Here is a 15,408-nt window from a genome sequence, read left to right as displayed (position 1 = left end):
AAACCGTGACAGACATTATTTTTCTGGGCTCCAAAATCACCGCAGATGGTGACTGCAGCCATGAAATTAAAAGAGGCTTACTCCTTGGAAGAAAAGCTATGACCAACCTAGACATCATATTAAAAAGCAAAGACATTACTTTGCCAACAAAGGTCCATTTAGTCAAATATATGGTTTTTCCAGTAGTCATGTATGGATGTGAGAATTGGACTACAAAGAGAGCTGAGCACCAAAGAATTTATGCTTTTGAACTGTGGTGTTAGAGAACACTCTTGAGAGTCCCTTGGACTGCAAGGAGATCAAACCAGGCAAACCTAAAGGAAATCAGTCCTGAATATTCATTGGATGGACTGATGCTGAAGCTGAAACTCCAATACTTTGGCCACCTGATGCAAAGATCTGACTCATTTGAAAAGACCCTGATGCTGGGAAAGATTGTAGGTGGGAGGAGAAGGGGACAACAGAGGATGAGATGGTTGGATGGCATCACTGACTCAATAGACATGAGTTTGAGTAAACTCTGGAAGTTGGTGACGGACAAGGAGGCCTGGCATGCTGCAGTCCATGGGATCAAAAGAGTCGGACACAACTGAGCGACTGAACTGAACTGAACTATAGTCTATGGGGTCAAAAAGAGTTAGACACGACTGACTGACTAAATTGGACTGAAGTGAACATCTTACCCACAGCAATGAATTGAGATGCTGAAAAGTCACTAATTTTTAGGTCTTTATTTTCCACATGTCTTTCAATAAACTTTTGTTTCAGCAATTAACCTATAAAACAGCCTAAAGAATGTTATCTTTGTGTCAAATGAAGGATCTTTTCTAAATAACCTTTCTAAAATCTCAGGTCGGCTATCAAAACAGATAACATTAAGTTAATAAAATTTTCTCTCAAATACAACTCCATACTCTTTGAAGACTAAATCATTAGGATTGATAGATATAAAGTGTTACTCGCTCAGTCATGTCCAACTCTTTGCAACCCCATGAACTGCAGCCCACCAGGCTCCTCTGTCCACTGGATTCTCTAAGCAAGAATACTGGAGTGGGTTGCCATTTCCTTCTCTGATAGATATAAAAAACTGCTGTAATTGTAGGATTCTTTATCCCTGGAATTATGCATGGCTATATCAGTGTATATTTTGTTCTTATGTTAAAATGGAGTAAGAGAGTAATAGGAAAATTATTTCTTTTGAGACTTAATAAGAAAATAAATATGTAAGTAACACACACAACCCCAAGCTTCATGACTGAATTGTAATTGTTTTAGAAAACCAGCTCTATAAAGTATTTCAAACCAAAGCCACAGGAATGTAATGGATGTTACAAAGGTTTTGAAGATTATTAAGCATTTGAAGATGATAAAAATTAGTCATCTTCCTTTCCTAAATTCAAGCATAAGTCTCTTTTTCCAAAATCATATTCTGTGATCACAAATGAATGCCCATACAAGATAAGATTGTGTCCAAGGCACCATTTGGTACTCAGTCTATATTTAAAAACCACAAAACCAAATATGACAGCTAGAAAAAAAAAATCTAAGCTTAAGAGATAAAAATTAATTAAAATTTGGACACCCCATCACAGAAAAAAATTCCTTCCTCTGTACAAAGTGCCAAGTTATTTATAACTCTCTCCCATAAGATTCCAATATGAGACTGAGAAAACATTCATTATTTCAACCACTTCACCCATGGATACATGAGCGAGAAATCAAGAGTTCATGAAATTGACACAGAAATACAGAATTTTACATATTAAACCAAGTGATAAATGAATATACACACTTGAGCATGATCTAGTTACAGTTTTGAATTCAAATGCTACAGTTGGTTTGTTTTTTTTTTAAATAATTTCAACCTTATTTTATAAATAAGGTGGATTATATGATTAAAAATCCAGGCAGATTACAATTTCCTAGCCTCACTCTCCCCCTGTCCTCTCCTCAGCTTCTAAACTAGGCAGATCACCACCTAGTTCATAGACACAAAAACACACGTTCATTGTTATTTTGAGTATTATCTCTCAGGTTGAAGCTGCACACATTTATAGTATGCCTCAGATTTGCATTACATGACTGGTTTAGTTAACTTTGTAGAGGTGTCAATTTAAGCACAGGACATGTAATGTTTTTTGATTAATGTATAAGTAGAAGTTTTCTTACTTCTAGTATTTGCCATATGACTCTCTAATTTTTCACTCCAAGTGAAGCTTTATAATTTTCATATCCTAAGCAAAAGGTTTTTGTTATCTTGAGAATGACTTGACCAATCTAGACATAAATTCACTAAAGTATAAAATGAGACTAGACAGTACTGACCTAAAAAATAAATCTTACAAAACTTTTGTCTACATGGAAAGAATATTGACTGGTTCACTAGTGTTTATATAAGAAAATATTAACAAAAGTCCTCAAATTAACCTTGTATACAAATAAAAGGAAAGATAAGAAAAAAGCAATTTCTAAACCAAATAAGTTTAAGTTCACTCTCCTATCCAAGAAAGAAGTGTGCAGAAAGTGCAGAAATCAACAATATCCCCATTCCTTCAACTTTTACCAAATTAGGTATTCTGCACCCAACTATATAACTGTGTGGACAACTGCTAACACCAATATTTTCAATCTTAACTCACCATAATGATGCTTAGAATTCTATCAAAATTAAAATATACAGTTAAACATTTCAAATTAAACATCTCAGCTTTAAAGAGAAAATAAAGACTAACACTTATAAATATGTTACAGTTTAAAAAGATTTTCACATACATCATGTGAAGAAGGCATGAGTTATTCTAAGAAAAGAAATAGTAGCTTAGCTAGGGTAGATGACATCAGCGAAGGCAGCTACAAACTCAGTTCAACAAACACATTTTCACTTGCTTCTTTAACTGAAGGACTTGATTAACAGGTTATTTATTACCAGTTCCTAAAATAACATCATAAATGATTCTGCTCTAATAAGAGACGTGGGTTCAATCTCTGGGTCAAGAAGATCCCCTGGAGTAGGAAATGGCAACCCAGTCCAGTATTCCTGCCTGGAGAATCCCATGGACAGAGAAGCCTGGCAGGCTATAGTCTATATACGGTTGCAAAGAGTTGGACACAACTGAAGTGATTTAGCACAGCACAATAAAAAGAAACATAGCTGATATATATTCACTGAACATATATCTCAAAAAAAAGAAACTAATTCATTTTAGCAAGCATACAAAATGCTAACGAATTTGCAGTCATTACAAATTTGAGTGTATTTTTCAATGTTTACACTGAACTTATTTTAAAAACCACTATAATATTGTTAAGTAATTAGCCTCCAACTAATAAAAATAAATGGAAAAAATAAAAAAAATTTTTTTAAATAAAATAAAAGATTTTAAGACCACATAACACTTGACAAAACAATATAATTATTAACTTTTAATACATTTTGATTCAAACGTCCATTGTCTGAACAGTTAAAAAAAAAACCTTGCAATTTCAGTAGCTTCTGTTGATTAATGAATGCTTAAATCGGCAAACTTTTTATTCATAATGCCCTCTACTGGTAGCTCAAAAAGTTCTGATATACTTACTACAGGAGGTTGGATTAATTTCTTTAATGTGTTCCTGTACCAACTGCATATAAATCTCTTGGAAAGTTTGTTAAAAATACAACTTTTCTTCTCTACAAAATATCTACAGATACTGAAGTGATTTCAGTAAGTCTGAGACAGGATCTAGAACTCTGCATTAATAAGCAGAGAATCACTGGCTTTATTATACCAATACCCAATTTCTGAAGCACAGTAACTTAATGAAAAGCTCTAGGAAGGCATCACTATGCCTCTTTTATAGACAGAGACTGAGGCTCAAGACAATTTACTACAGGTCACATGCTGAAAACCAGCAGAGCAACTAATACTTCCTTATTCCTGGAGGTATGTACACTTAGAGTAAAGAGTAACAAAACTCAACCAGCTTTAAAATTCTAGTGTTTATTTCTTTAGATATGGTTTTTGAAAGCAGTACACGCTACACCTTCTCAAACATGACTCCACATGAGAATCACCACGGGAGTAAACAAAAATGCTTACACCCAGGTCCCACTCCCAGCAATTCAGACGGAATAGGTTTAGGGTTAGTGCCTGGCCTTTTTTTTCTTTTTTTAAGCTCCCAAGTGATTATAATTGGCCACTTAGGCCAATTGGCCCACTTAGGCCCGTTGGTGCTCAACCTTTAGTGTGCACAGAATCAGGACACAGACCACTAGGCCCTACTCCCAGAGTTTTCAACTCAGTAGGCAGGGCAGGGTTTGAGAATCTGCATTTTTAACAAGTTCCAGGTGGCTATGATGAGGCTGGTTCTGTGCCTATACTCTGACAACAAGTGGTTAAGCACATTGGCTAGTGGTCCTCAACACCTGCCTACACATTAGAATCACTTGGAGAAATTTTTTAAATTGTGATAGCCAGGCACATCCTCAGACCAATCCCATCAAAATCTCTGGGGTGGGGTCCAGAGCACAACATGTTTAAAGCTTCTAAAATTAAGAAGGGTTCTCTACAGCAAAGTCCATAAAACCTACCGGAGGATGTACAGCGATTTCCGCAGTGGGTAATATAGTACACAGAATTTCCATAGCTTTTTCTCTGTCATGGCACAGAACAGCTCTGCATGTGTGAAACACCAGCCCACAGGATAAAGGGAAACTGCTTTATGAAGCTGAAAAGACATTTCCCTCTAACCTCCATCCAGTCTCATCTTTTGCCAAACCCTCCCTCCCTCCACTGCCTGTGTTCCTATTAAAACATTAGTAACTCTCTATTGTAATTATCTGTTTTAATGTGACTGTTAGCACTATTTCTGCAAGTTCATTGAAGTCAGAGATTGCTTCTCATTTATCTTTGATTCCCCAGAGCCTAACATGATGCCAAGCAGAGGTGGTGCTCAATAAACATTTGTTGAGTAATTGAATTCAGATTAATATTTCTACTTTCTATAGAGAAGGTAATGTGTCAAGCATGGCTTTTATGCAGTGTAGCATGTGCAACATCTTTTACACAGCTAAAATCAGAACTATTTCTTCTTCATAGAGCTACTTTTATGTAATATTGCCTTAAATAAAAAAAAAAAAAAACCTATGTGCACTTAGAGATGATATTTAACTTGGGTTCTGTCCCCTCTTCAGTCATTAGTAACTTAAGAGTAGCAAAAAGCTTTGGTAACCTTTCATTCTAAGAATTATATTAGCCAAGTGATCCAAAAAGAGGTACAAATGCTTTGTGCATTAATTAGATGATGTTTCCAAAAACTCTTAAAAAGAAATAAGCAAAATCAAAAATTGCTATTGTTTTAAAAATCCAAGTTTTTAAAACTCTGACTTCATAAAATCGCATCAGCTTTTGGTTTTGTTTTTTTAATTGGTAAAGAACAGCATTCTTCTGAGAGCAAGCTGTATGTCTAATTCAGGTCAAGCAATTTTGGTATATTAAAAAAAATTACTGCAAGTATTCTCCTTTAATGTCATGAAAGAAAACATCTGACTTCACACTACAAAGATGGCATGGTTAATTCTATACCTTTCCAGAACTATGTTTTCTATATACTTCATAAATATTTAGTAATCACATATGAATTAAATCTCAAAGCACCGAAAGACTAAGTTGCTCCTCAAACTTTCTCAGTTTGAGGTACTATAAGACTGTATTGGATGAAATCAACCATATTAACAAATATTAGCATGTTTTTTCTTTTAAAGGGCAGTGATAATTACCTTAACATATACTACTTTTTATTCTGGAGGAGGAAATGGCAAACCATGTCAGTATTCTTTGCCTGGAAAATTCCACGGACAGAGAAGCCTGGTGGGCTACAGTACAAGGGGTTGCAAAGAGTCAACACAACTGAGCGACTGAGCACTCACACAGATTCAACACATAATTACTGAGTTCCCATTATGTACTGGTGAAGACTCTTAAAGAGTCCCTTGAACTGCAGGGAGATCCAACCAGTCCATCCTAAAGGAAATCAGTCCTGAGTATTCATTGGAAGGACTGATGCTGGAGCTGAAACTTCAATACTTTGGCCACCTGATGCAAAGAACTGACTCATTAGAAAAGACCCTGATCCTGGGAAAGAACGAAGGCAGGAGGAGAAGGGGACAACAGAGGATGAGATGGTTGGATGGCATCACCAACTCAATGGACATGAATTTCAGCAAGCTCCGGGAGTTGGTGATGGACAAGAAAGCCTGGTGAGCTGCAGTCCGTGGGGTTGCAAAAAGTCAGACATGACTGAGAAACTGAACTGAACTGAACATTATGTGTCAAGCACTGTTTTTGGAGCTACAGTTATGCAGTAAAGAAAAGTTCCTTATGAAGCCTACAATCTAGCCAATTTTTTTCTAGAAAGGAAAAAAGTAGATACATTTTTGTGGTCCAGATGATCAACTGAAGTAGGCATTCTTTGCAACAGGGAGAAGAGTTCAATCTAAAAGCTATTAGTTTATGAAACTTGCTGGAAGACTCCCAGCAACTCTGAAAAAGCTGATAACCCTAAAAGAAAGAGTAAAGTAAGAAATACATGAAATCTTAAAATTAAGTAGTATTTACCTCTGAATTCCTTCCAGAATATCTTTAACAGCTGCCATTAACTTTTGAAGATATACAAATGCTTCTTCAAATGATGCTATTTTTGAAGACGTCAGAGTTGAATTTGAATCCAACCTTTGAAACACATCCATGCTAAAATAGAAAGAAGAAAAAATGCTCATAGGTACACACTCATATTTACTGTAATTCAAGTATTTCTACTTCTAATGTATAAAATAATGTTTATAACTTATTGCTCATAATGCTAATCTGTTTAAATGAGAAATAAAAGAAATGTCCAGACTACCATTCATGCAAAGAATAGGGGTCAACAACTATATAGGTTAAAGAGAAAGTAATATGGTAAAAACTGTGTGAGACCATAAGAGATAGAAGGGAAGTCATGCTATCAATCCATATTCAAGTCAGTACGTAAGTACAGACCGTACTCCCATATACAAGGATGAAGAAAAAAAAATCACACATCAGATGTAGAGTTTGCTGAAACTGGATGTTACAAATGTTCATACACTTTGCTCTGATAATTCCAATTTTAGAAACAGGCACAATTAATAACTACCTCAATGTACAGTAATATTTTTAAAAAGTGTTAAGTAGTAAATTAGCTACCTGATGAAATATCAAATAACTATTAAGATGATGCTTATGCCATCTATGAAACAGAAAAATTAAGGTAAACAAAATGTACTCATATAACATAAAAACAACCATATAAAAACGCAAAGCATATGCTGTATGGGTGGAACACTGCCTCCCCCACCCCAAAACTCATGTTCACCCACAACCTCAGAGTGTGACCTTATGTAAAATAGGAGTTTTGCATATGTAAGTTAAGTTAAAATGAGGTCATACTGGATTAGGGTAGACACTTCCCTATGTGAAGACAAACGCACAGACTGGACTGGAGTGATACGTCTGCAAATACTGCTGGCAGCTACTAGAAGCTGGAGACAGTCATGGGATAGATTCTCCCTCAGAACCTCCTAAAAGAACCAACTCTGCAGACACCTGGATTTCAGACTTTCTAGTCTTCAGACTGTGACTGAATAAATTTCTGTCACTTTATTTTTCAGTATTTTTATTGAAGTATAGTTACTTCAGAATGCTGTGTTCATTTCTGCTGTATAGCAAAGTGATCCAGTTATACATATATATGTACACAATTTTTTAAATATTCTTCTCCATTATGGTTTATCATAAGATACTAAATAATAGTTCACTGTACTACATAGTAGGACCATGTTGTTTATCCTTTCCTTATATAAAAGCTTACAGCTGCTAATCCCAGCCTCTTAAGGTTGTGCATAAGGGCTCTAGGGCTTCCCAGGTGGCTTAGTGGTAAAGAATCTGCCTGCCAAGCAGGAGACAAGGGTTTGATCCCTGGGGCAGAAAGATCCCCTGGAGGAGGAAATGGCAACCCACTCCAATATTCTTGCCTGGGAAATCCCATGGACAGAAGAGCCTGGCGGGCTATAGTGCAAAGGGTTGCAAAGAGTCAGACACGACTTAGCGACTAAACGCTACCACCATAAGTACTCAGAGTATTTATATGAAAAATAATGCATGGGGTCTACCAGATTTTCAAATAAACATCTCTATGTGAAAGGCTCAAACATGAATATGTTGAGAAGTTCTACAGTGACTCTGGTACACAATCAGGCACAGGAAACAATGAAGTAAGCTTTGAAAACTATACAATGATAAAGTAATTATAAGCATTTTTCACTTACTGAAGGACTATAACATAAAGCATATTATCCAGAAATTAACAAGAGCTCTGTAGCATCCAACACAAATGTATGTATATTATAGGTCAGTTCTAAAGTACATAAAGTAGTCAAATGTTTTCTAAATGTAAGAAAGATTAAAATATCTTAAATATTGTTTTTGCTTTAATGTTCTTTCACTTAGTCAAAGGCAAAGGGGAAAAGGAAAAATATGCCTATTTGAATACAGAGTTGCAAATAATAGCATGGAGAGAAAAGAAAACCTTCCTCAGTGATCAATGCAGAGAGATAGAGGAAAACAATAGAATGGAAAAGACTAGAGATCTCTTCAAGAAATTTAGAGATACCAAGGGAACATTTCATGCAAAGATGGTCACAATAAAGGGCAGAAATGGTAGGGACCTAACAGAAGCAAAAGATATTAAGACAAGGTGGCAAGACTACACAGAACTATACAGAAAAGATCTTGATGACACACATAACCACGATGGTGTGATCCCTCACCTAGAGCCAGAAATCCTGCAGCACAAGTCAAGTGGGCCTTAGGAAGCATCACGACGAACAAAGCTAGTGGAGGTGATGGAATTCCATCTGAGCTATTTCAAGTCCTAAAAGACGATGCTGTGAAAGTGTGTGCTCAAATGCCAGCAAATTTGGGAAACTCAGCAGTGCCCACGGGACTGGGAAAGGTCAGTTTTCATTCCAATCCCAAAGAAAGGCAATGCCAAAGAATGTTCAAACTACTGCACAATTGCACTCATCTCACATGCAAGAAAAGTAATGCTCAAAATTCCCCAAGCCAGGCTTCAACAGTATGTGAACCGAGAACTTCCAGATGTTCAAGTTGGATTTAGAAAAGGATCAAATTGCTAACATCCACTAGATCATTGAAAAAGCAAGAGAATTCCAGAAAAACATCTACTTTTGCTTTATTGACTACACCAAAACCTTTGACTGTGTAGATCACAACAAACTGTGGAAAATTCTTAAAGAGATGAATACCAGACCACCTGATCTGCCTCCTAAGAAATCTGTATGCAGGTCAAGAAGCAACAGTTAGAACTGAACATGGAACAACAGACTGGTTCAAAATCGGGAAAGGTGTAAATCAAGGATGCATACTGTCACCCTGCTAATTAATGTTCTTGCCTGGAGAATCCCAGGGATGGCAGAGCCTGGTGGGCCGCCATCTATGGGGTTGCACAGAGTTGGACACGACTGAAGTGACTTAGCAGCAGCAGAGTATATCAAGCGAAAGGCTGGGCTGAATGAAGCACAAGCTGGAATCAAGATTGCCAGAAGAAATATCAATAACCTCAGATATGCAGATGACACCACCCTTATGGTAGAAAGCGAAGAAGAACTAAAGAGCCTCTAGATGAAAGTGAAAGAGGAGAGTGAAAAAGTTGGCTTAAAACTCAACATTCAGAAAACTAAGATCATGGCATCCGGTCCCATCACTTCATGGCAAATAGATGGGGAAACAACAGAAATAGTGACAGATTTTTATTTTCTTGGGGCTCCAAAATCACCGCAGATGGTGACTGCAGCCATGAAATTAAAAGACGCTTGCTCCTTGGAAGAAAGGCTATGACCACCCTATACAGCATATTAAAAAGCAGAGACATTACTTTGCCCTCAAAGGTCCGTCTAGTTAAAGCTAGGGTTTTTTCAATAGTTTTGTACGGATGTGAGAGTTGGACCATAAAAAAAGCTGAGTGCCGAAGAATTGATGTTTTTGAACTGTGGTGTTGGAGAAGACTCTTTTGAGAGTCCCTTGGACTGCAAGGAGATCCAACCAGTTAATCCTAAATGAAATCAGTCTTGAATATTCATTGGAAAGACTGATGCTAAAGCTGAAACTCCAGCATTTTGGCCACCTGATGTGAAGAACTAACTCATTGGAAATGACCCTGATGCTGGGAAAGATCGAAGGCAGGAGGAGAAGGGGACGACACAGATGAGATGGTTGGATGGCATCACCGACCCAATAGACATGAGTCTGAGCAGGCTTTGGGAGTTGGTGATGGACAGGGAAGCCTCGTGTACTATAGTCCATGGGGTCGCAGAGTCAGACATGACTGAATGACTCAACTGAACTGAACTGAAATATTGTATTAAACTATTTAGGTTTCAAAGTGATTATCTCTGTTCTGTATATACAATATTCTGCTAACAAGAACATATAAGCCACAACATTAAAAATACATTAAGACTGGACAAACAAAATCTTTGCTTTATATGAGATTACAAAATTTTAAATATTGCTTTTTTTTAACCTCACATGTCAGATATAGTTATTTCTTTAGTATAAAAGACTATAATTTGTCTCAGAAAATTTTAAATTATAGTCAAGGACTAAAAATCAGTCCTAAATCTATAATTGAATGAGAACAGATGTTTAAATGGAATGCTAAGATCACTTTACTGCTCTTGTAAACAACTAGAATGGAGAGAGGCTCTTAATTCAAAATAACAAAACGGGCTCTCAACCCGAGATCACATTACCAGGCATACAGTATGACCGACATCCTAGTTACATAAAGACTATGGGCTTGAGGAAAGTTATGGAAGGGAGTGTTGGCCTACTTTAAATCAATTGTTTTTGATTATTTTTTAAGTTACTCCAGCAACCTATTTAAAGACCTACTCACAAATGGTCTCTATCTTTTCATTTTACTAAGACCAGAATACTTTATGTATATGAAAGTAACAAAAGTATTAATCCACTTAAGTATTTACCTTTAAAAAAATTTTTACATGAATTTTTCCTAATCCAGACTGATGTTTTCTTTACATTATTTTGCATCTTATTTCTCAGAAGCCTTTGGATCCTGCTAATTTCTTTAGCCACTCCTGGTGACTATTCATTGGTTTTGACATGTTGGCAAACGATCTAACATATTTAGCAATGATTCTCATCAGTTTCACATCTGAATCATCTAGACAGAAGCACTAGTCCAGCTTCAGTCCTGAAGTGAAGTGAAAGTTGCTTAGTCTTCTCTGACTCTTTGTGACCCATGGACTATAGCCTGCCAGGCTCCTCTGTCCATGGAATTCTCCAGACCAGAATACTGGGGTGGGTAACTGTTCCCTTCTCCAGGGGATCTTTCCAACCCAGGGACTGAACCCAGGTCTCACACACCGCAGGTGGATTCTTTACCAGCTGAGCCACCAAGGAAGCCCTGTGCTACTGAATTAGAATTTCTAACAAGAGAACCTAACCACATATATTTTTTACCCTATCCAGATAATCCTGAGCCCCTTTTTAAGCAGCACTACCTCTAAAGTAATTTGACAAAAGGCCCTCATAAGATAATCTAGTACAAACTATATTGTTAAAGTCACAAACCAGGGCTTCCCTGGTGACTCAGTAGTAAAGAACCCACTTCCCAATGCAGGAGACACAGGTTCCATCCTTGATCCAGGAGAATCCCACATGCCGCAGAGCAACTAAGCCCATGTACAACAACTATTGAGCCTGTGCTCCAGAGCCTAGAAGTCACACTAGGGAAGCCCATGCACCCTACATCCCGTGTTCTGCAAAAAAAGCAGCAATGAGAAGCCTGTTCATCACAACTAGAGTAAGCCCTGCTCGTCGCAACTACAGAAAAGCCCGAATAGCAACAAAGACCCAGCCCAACCAAAAGTGAATTACCAAACAAACAAAATTTTAAAAAAACTAAGACACTTTGTAGTCAAAAAAAAAAAAAAAATTCACAACCCAAACACTACTTAATGAACACTAGCAATATTGGACAGAGAAGGCAATGGCACCCCACTCTAGTACTCTTGCCTGGAAAATCCCATGGATGGAGAAGCCTGGTAGGCTGCAGTCCATGGGGTTGCTAAGAGTCGGACAAGACTGAGCGACTTCACTTTCACTTTTCACTTTCACTCATTGGAGAAGGAAATGGCAACCCACTCCAGTGTTCTTGCCTGGAGAATCCCAGAGATGGGGGAGCCTGGTGGGCTGACGTCTATGGGGGTCACACGGAGTCGGACACGACTGAAGTGACTCAGCAGCAGCAGCAGCAATAATGGAAAAGCCTGAAACTCGAAAATTCTTAATTTAGTACCTGTTTTGATACAGTGTAATCCAAACATTCTCTAGGATAGACCAGATTTCTTGATGCCTGCTGGTTTGGGGAGGATAAGAACCGGATAAAACGGTGATTTCTTGGTTATCAGATTTCATCAGAGAATTATCTTCCTGGCTTTTACCTGGTGTATTTTGTGAAGAATTTTGCTTAAGTTTTGCCTTGACCTGGGAAAATAAGAATTACATAATATGCAGCTAGTCCTTCACTAGTAAGTGAGAAAGAAAGAATGCCAATTGTAGATTACAAATGTTCTGCCTTTCTTGGAAGTGCTATTTATTCTTTGTCCTTGATTATCTACAGAATATTACCAGAATAGAATCAGAGTTGAATTTTTTTTTTCTTTTCCATTTATATGAAACAGTATTTCCATTTTATTTATTACAGAGTATAGAAGTAGAATTCTACTTGTAAGGGATTAAGAAATAAGTGAGCAAAGAAATGGGAACAATGGTTATATACTGCTCTTTTGAGAAGTTTGGTAGTTGATGGAAGGAGATGGTGCAGTAAATAGCATGACCAATTAAAAGTATTTAAGAACATATCTGAGCATATTTCTAAACAGTGTGAAAAAGCAATACCATTGATTCAAGTGATATTTTCTTAAAAAAAAGTCACCCTGGGGGAAAATATTAACTTAGGTGAAAAATGCATATGATAGAAAGGAAAAAAGTTTTTAACTATGAGTTTATTGAGTTTGTTGACTTGGCTCGTCTATAACATCTTTGTGATGTTAAATAAAATTACTCCATTTCTCTAGGTCTCCTTTGTTGATAAAAGCATGATTTCAAACATTAGCTTCATGCTTATCAAATTTTAAAAAAAGGAAATTTCCGAAACTGTAACAACAGTTGATAGTTACTGAGCATTTCTTATGTATAGGAATTTCCTAAGAATTTTATATCTATTTAGCTCATTTAATCCTCACAATTACTCTATGAAGGAGATACTATGATTATCTACATTTTATTGAGGCAAAGAAAGGATAAATAAGTTATGCAGGGCTACACAGCTGGTAAGAGGCATGAACAGAATCTGAACTTTAGTAGTCTATGAATGTGGTTATACTCTCTCTCCAACTCATAAAGGTAAATATTACCCTTTTATTTCTTTTCAGGAAGGAAGAAAACAGCCTGTTTACATTAATTATGAACTTAATAAATACACATGAATGTATGAATTTTGTTTTGAGATAAATGTGTTTAATCATCACATAATGCTTTTTCTCAGCTCTCAAACAGAAGTGTATGCAACATACAAATAGGCTGCTTTATCAAACACTTACATAGCACTTACTATGTGCTAGACTCTACAAATATTAATTTAATTCTCATGACAGTTCTAAGGCAGAGATTATTATACTCTTTCTTATAAAAGAAGGGCTTAAGGCTCTGAGAGGTTAAATAACCAGAAATTAAAAACACAACTAGTCAGGATGGGAAGTCTGAGGCACATAAGTCTAAAGTTTATTAAAAACACTTATTTTAAATATTCTATCATTCTTGAAGGTCAAGTCTTTTTTTTTATGATGTTAAAAGTTTCATAAGAGAAAAAATATATATCCTTTCCTCTACCCCATTTATATAAAAATCTGGAAAATGACATTACTTAACTTTCCATTTTGGTTTCTCAGAATCAAATGAATAATGAATATTCCTCTTTTCCTGACTTTCTACACTTAGTAAATTAAGATAAGGGGGATTTTTTTTTTTTTTTTTTTTTTTTTACAGTTACTATACTTAGATATTCTATTCCTGGAGGTAATCTCTTTCTTTTCGTTGTTCAAGTTAGTGACACATAACTAAGTATCCAGGTCATAAATCAGATGCACTCTACAAAATATTGAAAGTGCATTTTAAAAGCCCAAGCTAAATCACAATGTTCTTGGCTGACTTAGACAATGAATTGTTTCAAACACGAAAATAAAGTAATACTTGAAAGCTCTAATTGTGGAAATAACACAAGCTGTTTCAAACAATCAGACTAATGCTTAATGTTGAGGGAAAAGCACTAAAGAGAATACTAGATTTTTTGTCCCTTGTCTTCTTGAATCTCTTGCTAATGTGACAACTAGAAAATCAGGATCCAAGAATAAATAACTTACTAAATAACAAGCCAATATGTTTACAAGTGGGCTATATATAACAGACATACAATTATGCGACAAACAACACTAGATTTTAATATCAAACTTTTCATGGAAGAAAACTCCCATGGCTAGGTTTCCAACTGATAAAAGAATCTTGATATCATTTTTATCTCAGTCATTCCTAATTTTTTAATTCTCAATAATTTTAATTCAAAGGCTGCTAAGATTGTAAGTATCCTAAACTTTCCATTTTGTTCACCATGGTTGTTTCACTAAAGATGGGGTTTTAGGGCTCAGTTCTGTGAGGGAAAGGATAATGTGCTCTTCCCTACACAATTCAATTATAATACTCAAGCTGCAACTCCTAAATTCCCAGGTCTATTCTTCCCTACTGAAGATTCTAAAAGTCACACTTGCCATTTAAAAGAATAAGTACCAATGTTTTGATCATCTTAAACCAGAAATTTATTCACCCCTTAAATCAATCCTTTCCTCAAGAAATAACATATATTTCCTCTTAGTTTATCAAAAAGATGCTTCTTTTAGTCTTAAGCAAATTAAATTCTTTCCTCAGTGATTATGACTAAGTTTAGTATCATCTAATCCTTTCATTACTTCATAGGTACCAGGGCCTATGTTACCAGAAAAAAACCACAGAGGAAAACCTGGCCAATTCAATAACTCAAAGGAAAAAAAGATACGACACACACATACACATATATATATATATTAGATGAAAGTATCATTGATATCTAACGATGTAATTGTGATGCTGAGTTTTTTGAACTGTTTCAGGCATATAAAATGACCTGAATTTTCTAGATTTGAAATCAGAAGACTCTAGAAATATAGTATTACTAGGGACAAAATTCACATAGTTATTTTAAAGGGGCAAA

The 15,408-nt window shown here is 36.1% G+C and overlaps 1 protein-coding gene across 7 annotated transcripts in view; it reads right to left on the bottom strand.

Annotated features, from left to right (window-relative positions):
* SWT1 (SWT1 RNA endoribonuclease homolog) overlaps positions 1 to 15,408 on the bottom strand; it is a 99,222-nt gene that overhangs the window by 29,667 nt on the left and 54,147 nt on the right. For 5 of the 7 annotated variants that reach the window (XM_061160929.1, XM_061160928.1, XM_061160926.1 and 2 more), the window contains 2 exons: positions 12,403 to 12,590; positions 6,597 to 6,728 (listed from right to left, as the gene is read on the bottom strand). In XM_061160929.1, the coding sequence (XP_061016912.1) occupies positions 6,597 to 6,728; positions 12,403 to 12,590 (320 nt within the window). Of the gene's footprint in view, positions 1 to 6,596; positions 6,729 to 12,262; positions 12,374 to 12,402; positions 12,591 to 15,408 lie in introns of all 7 variants that reach the window. The other 2 variants (XR_009695844.1, XR_009695845.1) reach the window with 2 other exon arrangements.

Source organism: Dama dama, chromosome 14 (genome assembly GCF_033118175.1).
Source record: "Dama dama isolate Ldn47 chromosome 14, ASM3311817v1, whole genome shotgun sequence".
Classification (NCBI taxonomy): Eukaryota; Metazoa; Chordata; class Mammalia; order Artiodactyla; family Cervidae; genus Dama; species Dama dama.
Note: the sequence above shows the minus strand (reverse complement) of the source record. Positions and strands in the feature narration are given on the sequence as shown.